Here is a 16,189-nt window from a genome sequence, read left to right as displayed (position 1 = left end):
CCTGGGAAGCCAGGAGCACCAGAAGAACCCATACTGAGTCAGCTCGATGACGCCCACGTGCATTCCCAGAACCCTAGTTTAGCCAATCGATCGATCGATCGGTCGATCGATCCATCGATCGCTGATGATCCAATACTGCAACCCTTTTGCAAATGATTCCGGGAAACACTCATAATTATTATTTATGCATACAAATTAAAAGCAGAGCGCAGTATTTGCCAAAAATCCGAATCCGATCAAAGCGCTTATTTATGGCCGCTCTTCTGTTCTCACTTCTTGTTGTTACCCCGTTCATATTTCATCAGCCCGCGAAATGCTGAAAAAAAAATACAAATCGAATGGAATGGTATGAAAGAGTTTGGAATGCGTTTGCCGCGGGCATGAAATGCCCTAGTCGAGATACAGATACGTGTCGCCATTTCGATTGCTTTCCATTTCGAAATTGCCGTTAGGTTACCCATTTTTAGGGGCATGATGTCGGCACATCCAAATGTGGTAGCTATCCGTTCATGTCCAGCGATTAAAACTTCGAGTGCTCTCGTTATCAGAAACCCATTTGTTAGAGTTCTTGACCTTAGACTTGGTCGGATGATTGGATGTTCGGATGGTTGGATGGCTGGATGGCTGGATGGATGGATGTTTGGCTAGCTGTCGTGGCCCAAAGGTGCGTTACCGTTACTAGCGGCTGGCTCGGAAGTGCCCCATCCGCTCCAGATTCCAGATTGACGCATCCACTTATCATCGGCTATGGCCTACCTGTGACCGTGCGTCAGCGGCGACAATTAAATAGATTGAATGCGGATTGCGACGATTTATGACATGGCAGCGGCACTCGCGGCACTTGGCACTTGGCATTTGCAATTGATTGTCGTGTTGCCCAATTAAACTTATTGCGCCTGCGAGTAAATGAAATGTCAAATAAGTTAATTAAGCAATGTGGATGAAATGGGGATGGGAATAGGAATGGGAATAGGACGAGCCTCCGTTACGGGGGCGTGTTGCTGCGATAAGACGGGCGATGATAACACCGGACGACCTTGTTGCATCAGCAACAGGTGGCGTATTTGTGTTCGCTGCACAGCGAGAAAATAAAGGCTATAAGATAAGACCAGCCTGCATTCATTGAACATGCAAGTCCCCTGGTCAGTATGCTACAAACGATATAAATAGATGTTATAAACTTTAAGTTCACACCAGAAGTTCTCAGCCTAAGATCGGGAAATCTTTGTTGGATTAAGCGTAATAGCATTAAGAAAATACAGATTAAATAGTCCATTACAGATACGATTATGTTGGGTGGGTCTGGTATGTTGGGAATTTTGATAAGATTGCAACGGTCTGTGTTGCAGTTTTACACGTAGAACATTTAAGGGAAGATTGCTAGCTCATCTCATTTTAATTTCTACCCAAATTGTGCCAAAATGAAGTACTAATTAATGCGATCATAAGTATTATTCAGGAGCCATACCTTAAATTGAATTTCATAATATATATTTCAGCAGCAAGTAAAAGGTGGTTGCTGTGCAAAATGAAATTGCTCGATTGCCGATAATCATTTGGTCCCATGATCATTCCCGCCAAACAATTTCGCACGCGTTGTGAGTTTCGATTAGATTGCGATTGTCGCACTGGCAGCCCGTCCCCGTTTCTCGCCGTGTAGCCAGCCGTCTTACAGTCGTGTCTACCGTGCCTGCAGTGATAACCACCGATACACATTACCACTATATCACTACCAATATGCTCGTAACCACCGAGCTGGTGGTGCTGCGCTGTGGCTGACTCATCAGGTGGTTGCCCCGCTTAGCGACACACTCTGATTTTCCGATTTCGTTCGGCGCTTTTTTGCGGGGGCTTCGATTTGCTGCGCTCGCTGAGTTGGCATCTCACCTGGCGGCGGGCTTCCAATTAACAAATGCGAGTCGCGTGCCTTGACGTCATTGGAGCTGCCCCTCCAATACAAAACCAACACCCCCCCCCCTTGCTTTTTGCCCCAACAGCTGTGATATACAAAGGTCGCTGCCGATCGATGTTTACCCCACAATTCCGCGAGAGACATGAGACAGCTCATGTTTTCAGCCGGCTACGTCAGCTGGCTTGATTTCAAGAAACCTAAGTGTGGGTGATCTTGGGGGGTTTTCGAAGATAGTGATTGCACATTGTGAAATTCTGTTGTAGTGGTGCCTGGGGGTGGGGATGGTGTGTGGTGTGTGGTGAGTGGGTAGGGGGTTGGGCTGTAAGCAAGTAGGCCTGGTTGCCAATTGAAATGAATTGAATGGCATTGAACGGAACGGAATAGCCGGTGCTTTTTGCTGAACCCTATTCCAACTTGACTTAGGTTAGGATTTTCCAGCGCTATCCCAACAGGTAGGTAACATTGTGAAATTATGTGCTGGGCCCGCTCTAAAAATAGTCAACCATCGGTTAGGAGGGATTAACCAACACGATCCGGTGATCTTGACGAACTACGATTTTCCACGTTCATTAGGGGCTATTGATTGTTTTCCAGCCAAGACTGGTTTTTATTTTTAGCCCTCAAATATCTGGTCGTACTACCCGTTTGTTTTTTCCCCCACCAAACGCTTTGTGGGTCAAGACGTTTCGCAGCTTGTGACGTCACGAAAGAAGCGGCGCGTGTTTGAAAGCTAAGCTCTTTTTTGTTTTTGGTATCTTCTTTTTTCGCCATGTTGGCAGCCAAATATAACTCCACCTCTATCCGAAGAAATGAAAATAAAAGGCAACTCTGTGGCGTCATCTACGCATGACGCATGTCTCACCTGGGGCCAAGTTCATTGCGTAGGTCGTTCGCACGGTCTTTAATTGGGTTATTAGGAAACGATGAGTGCGCCGGGTTTATTTTTGGCACAACGCCTCGCTTTGCCATGGTTATAATTGGCCATGGTCTGCTACCCTAGTGCCAAGTGCCAAGTCCCAAGCCCCATCGCCAGTCCCCCAATCTCCGGAAGCGGCTTCGTCTGGCTGCAGTTGCCCAACTCGGATTGGGACTAGGATTCATTTTAATTAGCCGCTTATTGATTGACGCCAATGGAAACATCTGAATCATCATCGTCATCATCATAATCGTGGTGATCAGCGGAGAGATAAGTTGGCCAGGCAGTCCGTTGACTAATTGATTGATTGCTAAATGACCAGGTCTAGGGCAGGTGACCCTTCACTCCTCCTAATCTCCTTTCGCGTGGGCCAGCAAAAAAAAAAAAAAATAGTAAGTAAACAGAGAAGAAAACACGAAGGTGGAAACCCCTTGGCAATTATGCGCGGACACTCGACTCGTCTTTTTTCCAGAGCTGCAACATTGGCGGCAGCAGTTCAAAAACCTCGAAATAAAATGCAACTAATACCCCGAACCGAACCCCTGGAACCACGGACGCCTGAAAAACCCCATCCCGTTCCCCTCTCACAGTTCAGTTGGCTGTATCAAATTTTGTTTAATTGTCGGCTGGGTTCAGTGGCTCAGTGTCCAGTGACCAGTGACCAGTGTTCAGTATGCAGTCGTCTTCCCAGACATGGATTCTTCAACATTGTAAGCGCATTTGCTGCATTGGCATCTTGTCAACCGCCTGGGGTCCCCCACCCCACTCCTCGTGCTCCTCCTCCTGGCAGATGCTACTCCATTCGATCCATTGGGATGGTTGGCTGTTCCCGTTCCCGTTTCAGATGCTCCATTTGCTGGGCGAGTTGTTTGCGCTGTAAATCGATACATTTGCACTTGGCTACTTACAAATGTCCATCTGTCCGTTCGTCCGTCTGTTTTTCCACTTTGCGGAGAACAAAACACAGGCAGCACATGCAACACACACAACTTGGACAACAGAACACAGCGACGACGTGATCTCAGTGCGGCTTTGATGGTGGTCATTGCATGCCACCAAAGCCACAACAAGTTGATCAGGCTGCCTCAAACTGGAGTGGCATGGGGCATGTGGCATGGTGGCATGGGGGCATGGGGCGTGTGGTAGCCTCTATCTAGGGCTGGGTCGAAGTCGAAGCCCTGATCGAGTTGCAGTGGCCCACCTCATTAGCCTTATTACATGTGCCACATCAAATTAACAACAAGAAGCTGCTCCCGATGTTGCTGCTGCGCCAGTGGCAGTGTTGCAGTTGCAGTTGCAATTGCAGTCGCTGCAGCCGCAGAAAAAAATAAGGCGAAGACCAGTAGAAACGATAAGCCAGACATTCAGACACTCCGACTGGCAGATTCTCGTTATTCAGCTGGAAAATTAATTTGAAATACTCATTTTGATGCATGTAAATAGATAATAAAATACGTTTCTTTATATTATGTCAATCATGTAATATTAATGCTTTGCTAATTATTTGAGTTATCTGTTTATCTAATCTATATAATTTTCAAATTATATTTTCAAATATAAAGAATTAATTAACACCCATCGCATGCATGTGATAAGATTCCGACTTGTTAGATTCGATAAGCTTTCAGTATGATACCCACGCAAAGATTTTCGGCAAAGTGGGAAACCCTGACTCATCTGCAACTTTTGTTTACGGAAATATTTTCAAACCAATCCAAAAACAAAAAAAAAAAGAGTCTCAAATGATTAATGGGCACGAATCAAAGATATAATTTGTGTGTTTATTGGTTTATTATGCGACCCGATAGTGTTTATATACCCTCTATTTGAGGCCATCTACAGGGTAGATTGATGAAATTAAATCAGGAACAACAGCGACTGTGTGAGCCGGAAAATAGCCAGTGGCCGGGAAAAACTTCGACTTTTCCCTAGAGACAAGAAAAATCTCTTCTCTAGCCGCCCAGCAGTCTCAACTCGACGACGACCCTGCCCCCGGTGGTCCCGCTCCGATTTCTGGGTCATATTTTGGCCAACTTTTTCAGTGACATTTGAAGCAGCCGCCGACGGCGTGTAAAAAATCAAAAAAAACAAAAAAAAACTCAAACAATCAGAAAGTAACCACACAAAACACCAGCAAAAACCAAAGAAAAAGAAAATAATCAAAAAATAAATAAATAAGAAATGCAGGCGAGGCACGACATGGTCAGGTTGTTTTAAGACCCAACTCCGCCGCGCTTTTTATGAGCCAAAGTTGCCGTTGCCGTTGCCATTCCCGCTCGTATGTAAATCAAGTGGATGCGTTTGGATGTGGATGGTGTGGCAGCAGGGGGGTGTCGGAGCTACGTGTACGTGTGGAATCTTGAATTGCAATTTCAATAACGAGACACGGAACACTTTCAAGAAAACGCCGCAAGTCGAGACAGCCAGCGAGGCAACACCCAAGATCCCTTGGAACTTGCAGCTTCGGCGCAGCTTAGATTACACAGCACGATGATAGACCATAGACCATAGACCTACCATCTGACAATCCAAGTAAGTACACTCTCATTTGGCTGAAAGCAGCATGCATTTGGCCAAAAGCCCAGAAAAGTGGGTTAGCCCAAGGTTTTTGCCATGTCCAATTGACTTTGACTTTGAGCGTACTCCTCAAAGTTCACTGACACAAAGTAGGTGTATACAAAGTAGCTAACTCTAGGCCACTAGATCTGTCTCTTAACCCCTTAGGTAACCCTTGTCTTGTCGTCTACTAGGGTTAAGCCCTGATACACCCGAAAAGAGCCATCAAATGTGAGCTGAAGAATTCTCAAAAAGGAAATCGCACTGCCCAAATGGTAGCCGGCACAGAAGCCGTGAGGCTGAGACAGATCTTCGGAATGCCGTTCCGGTTGGCCAAAAAAAAAAGGAGAAGAGTCAAAAAAACAAGAAATACAAACCGGGCGAAAACAAAAACATTAATTGCTCATCAATTGCTGGGAAAGGCAATCCAAACGGGTCCAAAGCAGAGCGAAATACTGAAATACTGACCCACACAAACACTTGTTGTTTGCTCTGCTGGCCGGCGATTCTGATGCCCAGTTCGTCGGATATATATTTTTTTTTGCTCTTCGATGGCAATTAGCTGGTGGCTTGGGGGACTCACCGAGGGGGGGGGGGCAAGGCCATTGCGCCTATGCAAATTGCGAATTTATTTTTGGCAACCGCATCACCACACAGAGTTCCCTCCTTGGTTTCCTCCATTCCTTTCGCGCTCTTATTTGTTTGACGACCCAAAGTCGAAACGGAAGTGTTTTCGCGATGTGTAAGAGCGCCAAACGCGAAGCCGGGCAACTTGGAGCTCCGCAATCCGAAAGCTCGAGTGAAGTTTGCCGGCTGCTGGAGCCGCTGCCACTCATGTGGTAAAGTGAGTGGAGTGCCCAAATTCACACGCGATGAGTTGTCCCCAGTCGAGCACGGATGCCATCTGAGTCTCTGGGAAAAAGTATCTTTGCCCAAGGATTGATTAGTAATTGCATATCAGCTAAATATGTATTTTTGATCAAATATTTTATTTATTACTCCCATATTCCTTGTATTTAAACAAAAAAAAAAAACAGCACATGCTGCAAAACTATTATTAAAAGTTTACCACATCACTCGGCGATCTACATTGCTCAAACTACAATCATTAGTCATAAATTAAACGTAAAAACTAGTCATATAATTTAAAATTAATTTTTAAATGATGTTATAAGGCATTATTATAGTATTACTTAATTGATAAGAGTATCGAAACAGTTCATTCCATATGCTATAATTATTTTAGACATTAACTTTTAATTAGAACTCAACGCCATCGTCTTTGGAATTCCTTTTATTTATTATTTGCCACTGCTTTCATAGGCTTCGGAGGCATTAAAAGTGATGGATGACTCCTTGAATATCAGATAAGTCACTTAACAGCTACCACATCATATGTAACACCTTATATTTAAAGCCAACAAAGTCTCCATTAAAGCCAAATATGCTCAGCGTGGCACATTGTTTTCAGTGAGCTTAAGTGCTCAGCCTGTGATTATTATAATTATTAATAAACAAATAATAAACAAAACAATTTCATTGTCTATCTCAATCCTTGCCATTTGGCCAATTGAACTGTTGGCCAATGGTGACCCGTCCTTGGCTAGCGAGTCCATTTGTTTTGCGCTGCGCTGTTGAATCATCATGTCTTGGATCTGAGATTAATGTCTGGCTGCCCCGAAGCCCCAATGACTAACCACCCGTGGTTAGGTCAACCCACCCACATCCCCACCCCAGTTTGGCCAATTGGACGCTCAATCGCCCCACTCCACTTCACTCCAGTTCCCATACCCAATACCCTTACCCATCCGCCGGCCGCCGCTGCCGTTGACAATTTGCCAGCGGCGCACGCGACACTTGTTGACACATTGGAACTGGAACGCGTTGGCGTTGTTGGCACGCGATAAACTTGGCGGCTCGGCTCGCTTATGGATCCGATCGAATTGAATCGAATCGGATCGGATCGGAACGGAACGGAACGGAACGGAGCTCGCGCTCCATCAATTAGTCATAGAAGGGGTCTGGGCATGGGTCTGGGAATGGGTCACATGGATGTGAGTGTGACTGTGAACCGCGTCTCTATGCTAATTACTGATCGGCAGGCCGAAAAACGGTGATAAGGGGTCGATTTCAATTATGTTGCCAGCCTGCATTATAATATTAATAACACTCGATAATAATCGCGGCGAAGGCGTAGCATTAGCCACCCCGATTTGTTGGCATCAAAGTATCAGGGTGTATCGATTGTTTGCCCCTCGGCTGATACTGATAATCAACGGCAATTACAGCGAAATTCGCGATTGGCCGATGGTCCTTCATGGGGATGGCCGGTAATGGGCGGCGATGAGGTGGGGGCCGGCGATTTGGGAGGCGGCGGGTCACACGGCCAACGTCACAGAACATGACACCTACGTCAGTGGAGCGCCAAATGCCAATGGCTAAATTTAGCGCCAGGTGCTAAGCTGAACTGAGCCGATTGGGTTAATTGGATGTGCCAGGTATCCCTCGCTACATGGTGCAAATAGCATGGGTGTCAGCCCAGTTAAGACATCCTAATTACTCCTGAGACTAGTACAACCAGTGCCCGAGTGGCTTAATTGATAGGTCAGGGAGTCGTTTGTGAGATAACAAGCGCCTAATGAGGATATATACTATGCACTTACTATATGTATATGTTGTTGCAAAGATTTATTTTCGTATCTTTAGAATGCTTCTACATCAATGGGCCAGTCGGAATGCTTATCAACTGAGATAGAGGGCTGTTACCTTTACTTATTAGCCATTACTATAAGTACTTCGTATAATGCATTAATAAACACCCAAGTACCTGATACACAAGAAGCTCTTGACTGATTAAATTCTTGAGCCATAGTCTGTACATGATGTCTGTATAGTGTGGTTATAGCGGAGTATGGTGGTATCCTAAGCACCAGATCCGCTCCAATTGTGCTCCCCGTGCAGCGACCTCCGACCGAAGAACTGCCGGTGAGTCAGCCCATTCATGTGTCCAGCGAATGCCAAGTGCCGCCCCAGTCGATGTGAGTGCTCTCCTCGTATATCCATGGAGCGATATACACATATCGTACCGAGGTGGCGGTGGCGGCGGCGGGGGCGTAGCCAGTCCGATTATTCATTCATAGAACGGCATTAGTCAACACCCATCGAAGACAATTGGCTGCGAGGTGAATTCCCTGGCCGACGACGCCTCAAAGTTCAGCCTCTGACGACGCGCGGCGATAAGAGTTCAGTGGAAAAGTTGGCTCAATTACTGTTAACCGGCGTTGATTCAAAACTTTTAGTGCCACCCGTCGAATGTCTAGTACTGGGATGACAGTGGGCCAAATCGATGTGATATGGGCTGAAATGCCTGTGGAGACCAGCCCTGTCAAGCCAGCTCCATACTTGCCCACTGTAAACTTTTCCACGCTTTTCCTTATCGCGATCGTTCCTTCACACACACACACACACACACACACACACACGAGAAAAAAGCGCGTCATCCACGGACTCAAGACCCCCAGAAGTTTATTTTTTTCTTTTTCTTATATATTTTACAAGCGTGCCACCGATTTAACTCGAGGGATGGCACGGGGTGTTCGTCGATGAGTGAGGGTGCAAAGATCGCAAATTTTGGGGATCATGATATCACATGTGTGTGCATATAAGATAGCTGCGTACCATTGGGGTGGTTCTATCTCTGATACCTTTGATACCGACTCCTGCGATCGTAAATCAGTGTGATCTGGCCGAGATATTGGAAGTGGCCAAGAAGCTAGACTATAAAGCTATCGCCGTACCGTGGGAGAATCCATTCCCAGTTCGATGGCCAGCTAACGGCGATGTGCGTCAGTTGCCATTGCTTTGGTCAGATGATCTAATTACCGGTCAGATTTTGGGACAATGGAAAGTTTTGCCGCAAAGTACGTGACACAAAGTGGGATCGCAATGGCCCAGTGAGTGGTGAAAAGACTGGAATCGCAGTTTGTTTACCTCGGAGTGCTTGAATGATGGTGAACAAATCTTTATTTAGAGTATCACTCAAGGGATTGGCTAGATACAAAATCAAAAGAGCGAGAAAAAGTAGGCTAAGAAAAACACAGGAATAGCCAAACGAACTTCTTGAGATACTTCTCAACTGATGGCTAAAACTTTGATTGCGAATCCATTGAGGATTCCATGGTGGCCAAGCGACCGTTATCACCACCTCCATCTGATCTTTCCAGAAGCAAAGAGCTCGCAAAAGAGTGGCGTCAATCGAAAGAGGACACACACAGACACGTGGGGATGATCGACCCAGAGATCTCTCTCCATTGACGTGCCCCAAAATTTCCCATGGCCTCTCGGTCGCTGGCGAAAAAATCCCCCGTCGTTGAAAAACATGATTTTTGAACCCGGCCCGCAATCAATGCAATTAATTTCGCATTGAGGGCCCCCCTCAAAAAACTAGCTGTGCCACGCCCCCCCACCCGATCGGGCGGGCGGGGTTGTGTTTTTTCGCTTGGCGCAGGGGGAGTTGTGCGGCATTGTGACGCAAACAAAAACCTCAATGGCCAACGGACAAAGTGATGGTGTACATAATGAGACACATGAACACGGCACACTTACGCACACCACCGAAGGCCAAAAGAAAAATCCCCCTGGAGAAGAGTTGTGTGTGGGAGCCACTGGCGGCGTAGCTGGAGGTAGTGGAGTTCAGGTGGGGTGGCTGACGCCCAACTACATACGTAATTGATGAAATATAAATATGATTGTGCGGCAGGGTTGCGATTGAGGGGGGAGGATTGGTTGGGTGCTGGCTGCTTGGGCAATCATCAAATCAAATAATCCAATAATAATTATAAGCGTGGCGCGCACTTCTGACTCCGATTTCGATTCCCCACGTTCCGACGGCGATTCTTTCGCACGACGGCACTTCGTTGACTTCATTGACGTCCACGTTCCGCGACGCCCGTTGGAAGCGTCGGCGTTGACTGCGCTGCCACTCCGCCGTTCCGCCGCTCCGCCGCTCTGCTACTGCCATACCGCTCTGTCGGGGAGATAGCAAGATAGCCGTAGAAGGGCAGGCACAGGCAGATAGCAGGAGCACCCCAATGAAGCGGTAACGCCGACTGCGACGCCGACGAAGGCAGCGACTGCTGCTGCTGCTGCTGCTGGGACTGCCTCACAGGCGGCAATCGCCGGCGATTTTCGTATAAATATAAAATTATGCGACGGCCCGAGACCATGAATCAGTTTCGCTTAGACACACGCCAATGCTAATTGTCCCGCGTTGTGAGCCCAGCCCAACACAATCGGAGAAAAGATACCGAAACACCCGCGACACACAATTACCAATCCGCTCTAGAACGAACGCCAATAGATTAATATTATAATAGCCCATCTGACTGAACTGATCAGATCTGATCTCCGATCTCTCCAGTTATCACTGGCATTGCCACCGCCACACACACGCAGTATTATGGATGTTGCCAAAATAGAACGTGATCCGGCCCCAAAAATGCGACTTCACAGTGAGTATTGATCGGTTTGGGTGCAAAGTCCCTGCGAAATTAGATCACCGCTTTCCCAGTTAGAAGATTACTTTCCCCGTTCGTTTCGCAATTGTTTATAAAAAGATGATTTGCTAGCTGGCTGGCTGGTTGGCTAGCTGGCCCATTACGGAATACCTTCGATCGGTTCCCATGATTAATGCTGTGTGTGTTCAACTTGGCCAGCTTGCCAGTTTGGCTATTTGGCTTGGCAGTGTGCTAGTGTACTAGTGCCTTCTGCTTTCTGGGCTTTCTGGGGTGAATCCCCCATGCCGGACGGCGAGTGATCGAACTGTTAATAATCGGCTTCGACGCTAATGCCAATGCTAGTGAATGGCAAGGTGGAATGTGCGAAGGTGCGATGGTGTTACCTCCAAAAGGGGCTCAATTAAAGACAGGTTAATTATAAACAACATTTATAAAAATAGCAACTTAAATTTGATACAGCAAGTGCTCGTGCTTTTTAATTTAATTAGTTTATTTATTAAGGCATACGGGGAAGTCATGAAGCCCCTTTGTGTCCTTCTTATCTATTAATTCAGCCCATTTTGGGCTCGCCGGCTAACTATAGTTAGCTTTTTCAAATTTACAGTAATTTAACTAGAGTTACATAACAATCACATATAACAAATAGGATTTAAGATAAGCGTCAGCTTCTGCGGACCCTTGTCAAAGGAGATCGGGTAATGAGATCCCTCGGTTGCCTTCTATTGAGCCTCCTTGGTGGGCGAGATCTATTTAGAGCGCTGGCCAGCCGATTTCTGTGGCGCTCCAGCCTGTCATGGTATCTGCTCGAGTGCTGGTTTATTTCGTCGAAAACCGTTGCTAGTTTCAGGTCTCTGTGCAGAGTGGTGTTTCGAACAAACCACTCGCAGCCGGTGATAAGTCTTGCTACCTTATTTTGAATAGCCTGGATTCTTTTGATTTGGCTGTCACATGCCAAGCCCCAGATTTGGCACCCATACTTCCAGTTTGGTGCTAAGATCTGTTTGTAAATTGTCAGCTTGTTGGATAGCTCGTGCTCCGCTCCAACCATATAGATTACCTATCATATGTAGATAGTTGTAAATGGTAGCAGTGAAATCCCCCCATTCAGTTGGCATTTGCCAATCAATTCGTCAACACTTCCACGCGAAGCCCTCTTCCCGACTATCTAGATAGCTCACATGACCAAGTTCCATCCTCGAATGATAAGAACACTAGCAACTTTCGCTGGCCAAGATCGTAGTGCATTAATCATCACATCGCGTTCAAGCAGAACTTTCCAATATCTCGATTACCGCCCAATTAGTGTTTATGGCCTTGGCCAGCTGATCAACTTGGCCAACCGCAGCGACAGCAACAACAACAACTAGTACTGAAGCAGCACGTGCCTTATCGCAGTCGCAGAACCGCCGACAGCTCAGTCGGCGTCGTTATCAAGTCGCTGACCTACGACAACAGAGCCGCCGAGCGGCTGGCTGGATTGTTATTGGTCGGTGCGGAGCGAGCGGTCTGCTGAGCGGCGGCAAATCGAATTATACAAAGGTCGAGAGCGCTGCTATGGGCGGTGGGCGGTGGGTGGTACGCTGGCTACGTCACCGTTGGCCGCAGACTCCGCCGCCGACGCGCAGAGCGTCTGGGTAGCGTCTGGTCTGGTCTGGCCTGGTATGGTCGCGTCGGGTCGGGTCGGGTCGGAAATCGTGAATCGAAATCGAAATCCGAAATCCGAAAAAAAACCCAAATACCTATGAGTAATCTTTCTGGTGAAATTCAGCCAAAAGGCGGCCGAGAGAGCGAGAGACGGCCGGCCAGTGCGACTGACTTTGAGAGCATGACAAATGCTCGAAAACCATATCAGAAAATTGCTCAAGGCCTCGAACGGGTCGGGCTGCTGTAATTGCACTCACTCACTCGCTCGTTCGCTCACTCGGGCGCTCTTGCTCGCACTCGCACTCGCACTCGCAGCCGCGATCGATTGGGATTGGGAGATCGGCACGGAGAATGAGTCGAGCCGAGTCGAGTGGAAGTGGGAATGCGTGAGCGACGCCAGGAGGCTGGAGGCTTACAAATTTTCGAGCGCCGCTGCAGCGGCAGTCACTTAGCCATCAGCCGTCGAGCGGGAGAGACCGTGGAGCGATCAGCAGCAGCAGCAAGCGATTGTGATAGTTGGCCAGCCAGCTAGTCAGCCAGTTAGCCAGTTAGCCAGTTAGCCAAGTTAGCCGAGTTAGCCCAGTTAGTGTAGTGTTAGTGATAGGCGCAATGCCAGCCTTTACCTTAAACGGTACGCCCGCATTTCCACCACGAACACACACCCCACACCCCACCGCCCACCACCCACTGCAAACTGAAACGATGGCCAATCCACTAACGCATCCACCATCTCTACCACTTGCAGTCAGCCAACAGAGCCAAAGCAGCCGCAGCAGCGGGAGTACACACAGCAGCTGGAGCTGCCACAGCCGGCAGGTGCTGCTTGTGATCATGATCCTTGGCGTCGTGATGCCATTCACCAAGGCGCGACACTTGCGCGACCAGGTGGCACTGGACTACGCCTACGACGAGGACAACTCCGGCCGATCTTCCTCGTCGTCATCCTCATCATCGGGTGGCGACATCCTGCCCGCCTTCGATGTCAATCCGTATCGCGGTCTGGCCGAGAGCTTCGGCGAGGGCAGCTACGACAGTGATATGAGTCTCAGCGAGAGCAGCTACGAGGAGATCGCCCAGGCGGCCATCCGGGCTGCCAGGCGGGAGATGCGCCGCCAGAGGACGCGGCACGCGCGCAGCCACAACCTGCGACTCTTCTCCGGCAAGTCAGATATCCCGGAGTGGGAGAACCCGTGCGGAGGCACCTACACGGCCGACGAGAGCCTCAGCGATAGCAGCGCCAGCCAAGGACGAGTTATCAAGCGCAAGGTGAGCATGCAATCCAAAATGTTATACATATAAATTTGAATGGGAGATGGAGACCTACCTCAATCTTAGCTATCACTTAGACTTGCTTCAGTACTCAATACAAGTTAGCTTAAGGGCAATGGAGGGAAGCAACCTACCCCAAGCCTCAGAAATGAGTTATAAACAAGCTTTTTTTACATTGCTTGATAACAGTTAATATTTGCATAGTCGCAATGCAACTTCATAGATACTGAGATACTTTTGTGCGTTGCGTGTCCTGTTGGCAGCTTTAGCAGGACAACTACTTAGGCAGTTAGTTGAACCCGAAACGTTCGAGAAATTCTGTCACACAGCCAATATGCATTACTCATCGATTCCCCCCGCTCTCCCCTTGCAGCACCTCGAAAACTTGCGGAACATCACGATGAGCGAGTACAAAGACATAACCCACCGCGCCACCCTGGAGTACGGCAATCTGCAGCACTGGCAGCGCGAGTACAAGTTCCTGCCGAACATGACGAAGCCCACAAGTGCGGTAAGTTGAGACCGATGCAGACCGCGCCGAAGAGGTCCATCCAAACCGAGGCGGTGAGACAGAGTGAAGCGGACCTGCTCCGCCCTGGGCGGCGCAGACCAGTTTCCCAGTCGGCCCGCCTCATTTGCATGCCCTTCCCAGCTGCGCAGCATCCACATGCAGCAGTGACTGACGAGCACTCTTCTACTCAATTTGCAGGTGAAGCTGAAGACCTGGTACCGCCACATGCAGACCTTCGTGGGCAGCTTCTCGTATCTGGGGCGGGCGCAGTACAAGTTCCGCAAGGATCAGCAGAAGAGCCTCAACGAGGCGGTCACCAAGGAGCTGCACGACCTGCTGGTCAGCGCGCGATACATGCTCTGCGAGATCGAGTCGACCATCAACGCCTCCTATCCGAACAGCAATGGTGCGAAGCTGAGCCGCGTGAGCCGGCAGGCGATGGAGGAGCGGCTAAACTTTCACACGCCCGCCAACGGATCCATGGAGGCGGACCAGCGCGACCTGAAGGTCAGCAAGGAGCTGTACTTCCAGTATCTGGACAACGTGTGGAAGACCCTGCACCGCGTCCTGCGGCGACCGCGACGCAATAGTGCCGAGCGGCGCCACCTGGCGGCGATCCACGGAACTGGAGCGAGCGGCCTGCGGGCGGGCAGCTCGGAAATGCTCGACGTGGGCTCCTCGAACGGATCCGGTGGCAGTTCCGGCTCCGACGGCGGCTCCAATGAGTCCTGAGCCCTCAGCACCTCAGCACAGAGCTCTGAGCCAGATGAGCCGGCCAGCCGGTTCAACATCACGCCCTTCCAGTATTACAGCGAGTACTTACAGCTGCACATTCCCAAGCTTAGCAGCTTTCCAGCTCTGCAGCTTCCAAGCCAAATAGAGGACCACCCGACCAATCGAGCGGGCGAGAACGAAGAATTTTTGTCGAATGCCATTTAGACACGTACTTTTAGTATTTATTTATTTATTGAATATTGAGTATTGAATATTGAGTATTGAGTATTAGAGCGCCTTCCATTCCAGTTGCCAAACCAAGCCAATCTAATCCACTCCATTTAACCCCATTTCCCATTTGCACTTCCATGCGGCCCAGTGCCAACTCGACTATTTATTTGCCATTTAGAATATGGACTCTTTTTTTTCTCTATGTGTAGTAACTTATTTATTTATTTATTTATTTATGTATATCAATATTGTATTTATACCTATTTATTTGTGCAACGGCGAGATAAACTCGCCAGCAAAAGCCCAACAAAACCCCAGCCACAAACAAAAAAATGCTTAAATCTACTGTGATTTATTTTAAGTACTTTTTTTGAATAGTTCTTAGTGATTGTGAAAAAAACACGAAACGATTGTGAATGAAAACGAAGCGAAGTATTGTACAGACATTCTTGTGCTTAGTTGTAAGTTTGTGCAAAATAAACTTAGAAAAGACAAAAAAAAAATGGTGCAGATTCTTTTGGGACAGTTTATTACTATTTTATAATGTATAGCGATTTATTACTTCCCTGCAAATACATAGATTTTTGAAATACAAACGGAACAAGTCCATGCCCATTCTTTTTTGCTGAGGTATTATCTACACATTTATGAGTTAATGAGCCCTCCACCAAATAGCTTTTGATTACTCACTAACAAAGAGCTTTAACTTCGGCATGGCGAAATTGATACACCCTTGCAGACAAAATATATATATATGTTGTTCACTATAATATCAATTACGTGGACATAATCTTTAGCAAATTTAAGCAATCACAAAGTATATTCTAAGATTATGTTATTCAGATAGCTTGAAGACAAATTTGCAAAGAAAAGTAAGTTGATATGTTTTTGCTGAACTTTCTAATAAAACAATATACTAA

General features: G+C 47.7%; 1 protein-coding gene across 1 annotated transcript; it reads left to right on the top strand.

Annotated features, from left to right (window-relative positions):
* The first annotated feature begins 13,006 nt into the window (after positions 1-13,006).
* Positions 13,007-15,708, top strand: LOC117147315. The gene is made up of 4 exons (XM_033314164.1): positions 13,007-13,175; positions 13,290-13,810; positions 14,187-14,324; positions 14,523-15,708. The coding sequence occupies exons 1-4, from the start codon at positions 13,154-13,156 to the stop codon at positions 15,054-15,056; spliced, it is 1,215 nt and encodes a 404-aa protein (XP_033170055.1). The 5' UTR covers positions 13,007-13,153; the 3' UTR covers positions 15,057-15,708.
* The last annotated feature ends 481 nt before the right edge of the window (positions 15,709-16,189 follow it).

This window comes from Drosophila mauritiana, chromosome X (assembly GCF_004382145.1).
Source record: "Drosophila mauritiana strain mau12 chromosome X, ASM438214v1, whole genome shotgun sequence".
Lineage (NCBI taxonomy): Eukaryota > Metazoa > Arthropoda > Insecta > Diptera > Drosophilidae > Drosophila > Drosophila mauritiana.
The sequence above is the reverse complement of the archived record's forward strand: the minus strand, read 5'-3'. Positions and strand labels throughout refer to the sequence as shown.